This window comes from Sebastes umbrosus, chromosome 15 (assembly GCF_015220745.1).
Source record: "Sebastes umbrosus isolate fSebUmb1 chromosome 15, fSebUmb1.pri, whole genome shotgun sequence".
In the NCBI taxonomy this organism is placed as follows: domain Eukaryota; kingdom Metazoa; phylum Chordata; class Actinopteri; order Perciformes; family Sebastidae; genus Sebastes; species Sebastes umbrosus.
Window position 1 is genome coordinate 25,785,111 of NC_051283.1, and position 9,092 is coordinate 25,794,202.

Here is a 9,092-nt window from a genome sequence, read left to right on the forward strand (position 1 = left end):
ATAATTTTTATAATTTATATTTTTTATATATAACAATATATAATTTTATATTTATAATTTCTCATTTTTATAAATCTATATATACTTTACTGCATATCTACAATATGAATTCAAGCCATTAAGATCAACTTCTGCGCAAAAATTCTAGATAAACTCGAAACACATGACACAAACTCTCAAAAATCATGTTAGAAAAAATTAAATAGAATAAATATAAAATAAAATTTTACACTGCAGACAAAATGTGAGGATCTAATATATTATTATTTATTTATTTATTTTTAACGAATTTTGAAGAGAAAAATAAAACATTTCTGCTGATATTGTTGCAGAAATGTATATTTCAGACCAGACATCTCACTCTCAACAGTGCAGTTTAGTTTTTATTCCGCAGGAAGCGACGCACAACTTCTTATTTTCATATCAGACACCAAAACTGCTTGTGTGAAATTTTTGTGTGAAATTCAGATAAATAAGCTAAAGGTTTGCTGGATTTAAAAAAAAAATAAAAATAAAGATATGTGATAAATTGAATAATGAAATATATATAAATAACAGGTTAAATATTCCAAATGAATGAAAATGATTAATACTGTGTAGTAGTTGTTAATTACAGGTGTTTACTTAAAATTCTATTGGATTAACGGGAGCTATTTCAAATTGGAGATACATTGCCTTAAGGGCCTGTTGCAAACCACGTCTTTGGACATATTTTCCATGCTATTGGGTTTATTATAACATGCACTGGAATAGAGACAAATAAAGAATCAAAGAGGTCCATGCAGAGGAGATTTTGTGCATAAAGAGTTCATGTTTGTGCGCACTGATTTGGCACTTTTACGCACGGTCTTCCCATCAGTGCGCAGCGCCACATCAGCCAATGCAACCAAAGAAATTATATTTATATCACCATCTGACTCTCATGAAGTTCCTATTCTTATTCATAACGAAAAAAGTCAAAACTGCTCCACCAAATGAAAGCCTAATGGAGCCTAATCCCAGATCAAATGTACGTTGAAGGGCCCTGAATATCATCTTCTGTGATTGTAATGTTTAAAGGTCCCATATTATGCTCATTTTCAGGTTCATACTTGTATTTTGTGTTTCTACTAGAACATGTTTACATGCTGTAATATTAAAAAAAACGTTTATTTTCCTCATACTGTCAGCCTGAATATGCCTGTATTCACCCTCTGTCTGAAACGCTCCGTTTTAGCGCATTTTGACGGAATTGCAACAGAATTGCGTTGCTAGGCAACAACTTGGGTCCATGTTTACTTCCTGTCAGCTGATGTCATTCACATACACTGCAACCAGGAAATAAACCGGGACACATTTAGAATGTTCACTTTTAAAATTGTGTAAAGGGTCTAAATATTGTACATTTGTGACATCACAAATGGGCAGTAATCCTGACAGCTTGTTTCAAATGCAGAGTTTCTGAATACGGGCTGTGTGTGTTTCTCTGTGGATTGAGTGTTTCGATACTTTCACAGTATTTATATAGGACTTAAACCTGCTTTATAATATAAAGGACATGAAAATCTCACTTTTTTATAATATGGGACCTTTAAATGTATGTATCCTTGTTTCTTGTCTTTGTCCTTTCTGTGATGTTGCAAATGGAGCTGCTGTGAAGCAAAACACATTTCAGACCTGTCTGACAGGAAAGTATTATCGTATTATCGTATTAAAGGATGGAAAGCCAAAATGAATAAATGAATGCATAAATAAAGTCACCTGCAGTCCAGGCATTGGTGTCCCATGTGCATCGTTTACTTAAAATTCTATCGGATGAATGGGAGCTATTTCATCAAGGAAATTGGAGATAAATTTGCCTTAAGGGCCTGTTGCAAACTACGTCTTTGGAGATATTTTCCACGCTATTGGGTTATTATAACAGCATTGGAATATAGACAAAAAAAGAATCAAACAGGCCCATGCAGAGGAGATTTTGTGCATAAAGAGTTCATGTTTGTGCGCACTGATTGGGGCACTTTTACGCTCGACCTTCCCATCAGCCAAACAACGTCTTTGGAGATAATTTCCATGCATTGGAGTTATTATAACATGAATTGGAATAGAGACATATAAAGAATCAAAGAGGCCCATGCAGAGGAGATTTTGTGCATAAAGAGTCCATGTTTGTGCGCACTGATTGGGGACTTTTACGCACGGTCTTCCCATCAGTGCGCAGCGCCACAGCTAACGCAACCAAAGGATGGAAAGCCAAAAATGAATGCATAAATAAAAAAATAAAAAAATAAATGAATGCATAAAATAAGTCACCTGCAGATCGTCCAGGCCGTGGTGTGCAATAAATAAATGTAATATGTGCATATGTGCACTCTATAAAGTGGTATATAGGATGTATAGTGTAAAGTAAGTGTAAAGTGCGCCAGTGGTTAGAGTCCAAGATGGTTGCAGATAGTGCATGTTTAAAGGCAAATAGTGCATGTTAATGACAATAGATGAATGGAGACAAATAAAGACTCAAAGAGGCCCATGCAGAGGAGATTTTGTGCATAAAGAGGTCATGTTAGTAACACTAAATGAATGCAAAGCTGTGGATTGTTTTATGGATGTTTTAGGTTGTTTTATAATTTTATTCTCAGGTATTGTCTTATTTATTGTAGTATTTATCAACTGTACTATTTATAGATTTTAAGGGCTGAGAGAGAGCCAGGGTAAAATGCATTTCATTGCATTTCACTGTACACTGTACTTTTAAATGCATATGACAAATAAACTTGAAACTTGTTTGTGCGCACTGATTGGGCACTTTTACGCACGGTCTTCCCAGTGCAACCAAAGGATGGAAAGCCAAAAATGAATTCATAAATGAATGCATAAATGAATGCATAAAACAAGTCACCTGCAGGTCGTCCAGGCCGTGGTGTCCCATGTGCATGCCGAGTGGACCGTCTCCGAGAGCTGCAGCGCCTTCACCCAGACCGTGCAGCAGCCGCGGCACCGCTGCATAGTCCCGCCGGGGGTCGAGGCTAAGAGCCCGGTGAGACTGTGACAGAAGTCCCGCCGCGTCATCGGAGGAGGAGCGCGACCTCTGCGAGTGCCAGGAGGCCACCTGCTGCTGATGCTGATGATGGATGGAGTTGATGGAGGGGTAAGGGTCTGACAGGTGGGAGTAGGAGTCCTGGTGGCTCTGGGAGTACGGCAGGGAGGACTGTGGGTATGGAGGAGGGAAGTATGGAGGCTGGAAGTCTGAAGCCGGAGTGTGGCAGAGAGGAGGCGCCGAGGAGTAGGCGGCCTGGTTCAGGGAGGAGAGCTGAGAGAGACGGCCACTTGGTGAGGAGCCGCTTAGTCCGTCTGCACGGTCCTGCAGGGAGGAGATAAAAACAAGTTTGCATGTTATTTGTGGCAAGTGTGAAGCACCTGTATCATAGCCAATATCATGTACATTTTTTTTTTCTTTTCTTTTTCTGTAGCTGCTTGCCCATTTTGTATTGATTAGTATATGGACTTTTGTGATTATATTATTGTACTCTATTGGTGATCTATCAATTTGTAACCCCCACCCTATTAAATTATGCTTAAATACCAATACAAAATTGATCAAAAAAAAAAAAAAAAGTTCCTTCCTTAATCAAACTGGGCTCCTGACACACTAACAGCACTGATTATAACATTAAAGGTCAGATTCCAAAAAGTTATGAGCTCTGGAAAGTGTTTTTTATTTACCTAAAGCATAAATCCTAAACTTAAAAAAATCTATAAAGCTGTTTTTTTAATATAACACAAAACCTATATAACCCATAAACAAATTAATTTCCATTTTTGTACTGTATGTAAAAAATACTATTAACAGCCTTGATAGGAAAGAGTCCTCCTTAATCAAACTGGGCTCCCAACATGGAACTGACTATATACATCAAATGTCAGATGCCAAAAGGTAATCCAAGTGTTTTTATTTAACTAAAGCATAAATCCTCAACTAAAAAAAAATATAAGGCTGTTTTTTTAATATAACACAAAACCTCTATAACCCATAAATAAATTCCATTTTTGCACTGTCTGTAAAAAAAATACTATTAACAGCCTCTTTTTTTTTTAGAATATTTTATTTTCCATATTGTTTTAGATATTATTATATTATTAGATATTTAGATTTACAAATTTACAAAACATACAAAACACAAACTCACACAAACATGGCTCCAAATTCCCTCCCCTATATCTCACCCACATACAAACTGAAAAAGAACCATATTCTCAAAAGGAGGAGTATAGAGTTAAATATCAATTGAATTAAAAAGGATATAGAAAAAACAAATTAAATACTCAAATAAAGAAATCATAAATAACGAGATGCAGTGTTCTGACTTATTCAGATGACCAATGATGTATCAAGTCTGATCATTTTGTAATATCAAATCCGATATAGGTGTTGGTAAGGAGTCCATATAGGTTAAATAGGGTTGCCAAATCTTCAGAAAGGTGTTGTATTCATTTCTGAGAGTATATGTGATCTTTTCAAGTGCAGCTGTTCATTTCCAGAAGCCATTTAGATATGAGGAGATGGGAATCAGACTTCCATGTAATTGCTATACACTTCCTGGCGATGCATAGAGCTATTTCTAAAAACTGTTTTTGAAAGTTTCTTAAAGGTGTACTAATGACTGTGAAATTCCCTAATAAGCAAATTTGAGGATCCAATTGGAAGGTAAATACTGTAAGTCTTGTCATATTGTCAGAGAAGTCCTGCCAAAAGATGTTAAGTTTTGTACATGACCAGGTGCAATAATGCAAAAATGAGCTATCCTACTATTAACAGCCTTCATAGGAAATGCAGTAAATGACTTGTCATTGTCATTAAGGGTCACTAAGATTTAATTTCATGCTGAATGACTTATTTCTAAGGAACTTATGAGCACATCTCTAGTAGACACCAGATTTAAAGTGGTGCTTTTTGTGCGATTCTTTGTGGAGAAACTCGGTTTGCAGAGCTCTCAATTAAATCAATCGATAAGTCGACAAAATCGTAGGAGTGTTAGTCGACTAAGAGTTTCTTTGGTTGAGGACAGCTTTATTTTAATGGTCAGCATTTAAAGACCTTAAAGACTCACACATCTTGACTTACATTATGAGGACTTCTGATAAAACAACTGGCATTTGTTCCTACTGAAAAAAAACACAAATAATATAACACAAAACCGCTATAACCCCTATAAATACATTCATTTCCATTTTTTATTACATGGTCGGAAATAGCAGCAGCGCTTGAAGTGGATGCGCTCTGGCAGAAAGACGCCCTTTGGCATCGCTGCTGAACAGGGTCACAAAGGTCACGGCCACCAAGAAGATGCACAAAGGACAGCAGGTAACACACAACAACAACAACAACAACAACACGTTGCTCCGGGTACATCTGTAAATAATAATCTGTCATCGTGTCAACAAAACCACATTGACCCCTGAAAACAACTGGAAATGAAAGAGGTGCATTCAGACTGACGCACAAAACCAAATGTGATTTTGACTTTACAAGTTTAACCCAACGCGTAAAAGAGATGCCACAGTGCACCAGCAGCAGCAGTGTGCGTAAAAACATGTAGTCCACTAGCCTACATTTCTGCTCACACACATCCTGGTTCAAATTGGATTTTTTTTTTTTTTAAAGCTGGGTCAATCAGATCAATGGTGTTGTTGTGGAACAATGTCCATTATGTGCCAGGCAGCTGAGGCCCACTGCCAGCTTAAAAGCACCCTCATATACACTACATTAATCTGTCATACATCAACCACACATGTACAGGATTGTGTGGTCATAATTTTTTAGTCTAACAAAGTTGATATTTGAGGCTGTAATAAAAACTCCCTTCAGAAAGATGGACTCTTGTCTCGGCATGCCACAGCTTGTGCAGTGTGTGGACACTTCACAGTCAGCCGGTCTCACTCGCTGTGACACTGTGCAGACAAAGAGCATCTCCGTGGACAGCTGCAACACTAAACTCTGTGTCAAAAAGGCTCAGTGGGAAGTATGGACACCTGACAAGTTTTGTCTTAACAAAAGAGATAAATCACTTTGGTCTGTGACTCAAATAAATACAAATAAATGTATTCTGAGATGTCAGTGTGGCATTTAGGAGATTACATAATAACAACAAAATAAATATACAGCAATGTCAATAAAACATGGCTTCTGATCCATTTTACCATTACGTCCACTGTCTGGCATCTACACACAGATTGAGAATGTAAGCAGCAATCAAAAGTGTTTCAGTTAATACAGGGTGATTACCACTGACACAAGGTAATGATTTGACAGGAAAGACTGGAAAGAGAAATTAATCAGAAATATATTTAATTAAAAAAAATCCCCCATGGAGCATTATACTAGCTGACACACCGTCTAAAAAATATTGATTAAATCATAAAGTATTTTTTTTTTAAACACCAATTAAGCTCCTTTTAAGTGATAATGACACATTGTGCGCATGTTGTGATACTTGGCACAGAAAATAAACTTCTCTCCTAAAATTTGAATTACAGACATCAGCAGTCCAAAAAAAAAGCAGGAAAGAGCAAACCAAATTAATCAGAAATATATTTAATTTAAAAAAAATATCCCATGGATTTTTATACAAGCTGACACACCGTCTAAAAATTATTGATTAAATCATAAAGTTTTTTTTTTTTTTACCCCAAATTAACTCTTTTTAAGTGATAATGACACATTGTGCGCATGTTCTGACACTTGGCACATAAAATAAACTCTCTCCTAAAATACAACATATTGATTAAATCATAAAGTTGTTTTTGTTTTTTAACCACAAATTAGCTATTTTTAAGTGATAATGACACATTGTGCGCATGTTCTGATACTTGGCACAGAAAATAAACTCTCTCCTAAAATGTGAATTACACACATCAGCAGTCCAAAAAAAAAAAAAGCTTAAAAAACATCGTCATCTCCATCAAAAAACTCACCATAGCTGAATAGGTGTGGATTAACATCTGGACCACTCTGGATACCCCCAAATGTAAAAATTCAACAGGATGCTTGGGGCTTCCAATGACTGAAAGATTCTCCAGAGATGTAATCCAAGCTGTTTTTTTTTTAAAGGTCCATTAAATTCAAAAAGGTGTTATTTACTTTTCCTTCTCTCTCTGTGTCTCTTTTTGATGGAGCTCTTTTTACGCACGGATGAAAAAGCTGCTGTCAGATGCAACACACACACAAAGGCGCGCTCCACACACACAGAGTCCTGCAGACGCTCCATGAGCGCACTACTTATAGGTTTTGAGCGCAGCCAGCAGAATGAGGGGAGGGGTCGACAGGGTCCACTTCTCTTAAAGGGATATTTTCATTCAATTACATACACACACACACACACTCTACTTTTATATTTGTTTGTTTCTTTTAAAAATGGATATTCTGGCTTTTACGCACAGATAAATATTATAAAATATCAGAGTTTTCAGATGTTTTATTTAAGAAGCATCTTAACAAAGAAACATTTAAACAAGAAAATTATCTAATTCTTTGTTTCAAATATTTTTTATTAAGAAGCATGTGCATGTCAGTGATACAGACTTCTGTGGGGTGCCTCATTTTTTATATATATCAACAAAAACAGACAATACTAGGAACTAAGGGCAAACAAAAAATGGAGACAAGCAAATACAAAAAAACATAAGTAGTGAAAGGAAAACAAAACAAAACAAAAAAACATGAATAAATAAATAAAACACAGACAACACCCTAAGGCACACAAATCCATATTATCTAATTATTATCGTCTAAATTAAAACCACGGGTATCCAGGTCAGAGATATTGGATATTATATTCAACAAAGCAGTTTTTTTTCCAAACATTTCACCCAAGCTGAATAATTCACATGTTTCATAAACGACAAGTAAAATGTTCTGGACTCAGCATCCCTTTAAAAACAAGCCAACAGGCCCACCATGTGCAGCCTTTTGCCGATGATGATGGACTTTTTACATAAACAGAGTAACCCAAAACTGTACCAATGAAAGCAGAAAATCTCGGAGGTGTTGTTTATTTTTTACCTGCAGAATGTCAGTCTTAGATCGGGATTTCCAGAGCATGGTGGTGCCGGTGGTGGTGGTGTCTCTCTCACACTGCAGCTGAGGGGTTAATGTGATGCGGTGGATGGAGATGGAGAGGAGACGGGCTGGAGGTACAGAGAGGAGTGAGTTAGTTTGAGAGATGATGCAGGAGTTTGTATGGGTGGATGTTGGGAAGGAGGGGTGTGGGGTGGCGGGGACAAAGAGAAAGAGGGCGGGAGGTGACAATAAACTTTTTTCCAAGGCTTGTGCATGGACTAAAGGCTCAGGGATGAAAGGGTGAATAAGGACAAACATGGCCGGTGATAACCACAAGGCAAAGATATTAACTATGTGATTGTCTTCCTTTAAAAAAACATTTTCATTGTGCTTTTTTGTACATTTAGAAAATTCTAAACTGAGAAATTAATACATTTATTTGCAGTACAACAAATATTAATTAACATTTTATTAGGAGGAGTCACTTTTCTTCCAACTTCTTTAACAAAAGCACTGTATTAATAACTAAAACTATTGTGGTCAATCTGTATTTCTTTTTTTATTCCTTTATCGTCTACTTTCTCCACTGCATCAAATGACCAAACTAGTTATTTTGCTAAATCCCTCTAAAGTTTTACATTCACACATCTCTCTCTGCAAATATACAGACATATATAGATGGAGGCATTGAGCGTATCCAGAACTTCAAGGCACATTAGATCCAAACAAGTCTCAGTGCGCCATCTTGTGGGCTCTTGATTAACCACAGGAACAGTTTTTTATCCACCTTTACAGGAGCCTGCTGAGACCTCCTAGTTTCTAAGATTTTAACACCTGTATAATTTTTTCCCCATTTAAACTGGGCAAATTATACAGCTGTCTTCAGGCCAGAGTGGCAGACTTGTTATCTGATACCTGGAATCGGCTTATTTGAGACTTAAAAACCCAAATTCTCAAATTTCAAACATGATAAAATCCCAGAGCAATAAAAATAATACTAATGCATAGTCATTCTTTGCATTGCTACACACCTTGAATATTAAATGATTAAGCCTATGAC

The 9,092-nt window shown here is 36.5% G+C and overlaps 1 protein-coding gene across 2 annotated transcripts in view; it reads right to left on the reverse strand.

Moving 5' to 3' along the window:
• The window catches only part of tfap2e (transcription factor AP-2 epsilon), a 19,165-nt gene extending 10,778 nt beyond the window's left edge, over positions 1–8,387 (reverse strand). The window contains exons 1-2 of one of the 2 annotated variants that reach the window (XM_037795085.1): positions 8,036–8,387; positions 2,876–3,337 (exon numbers count right to left, since the gene is read on the reverse strand). In XM_037795085.1, the coding sequence (XP_037651013.1) occupies positions 2,876–3,337; positions 8,036–8,350 (777 nt within the window). In that variant the 5' untranslated portion in view covers positions 8,351–8,387. Of the gene's footprint in view, positions 1–2,875; positions 3,338–6,948; positions 7,223–8,035 lie in introns of those variants that run through there. The other variant, XM_037795086.1, reaches the window with a different exon arrangement.
• Positions 8,388–9,092: the final 705 nt, after the last annotated feature.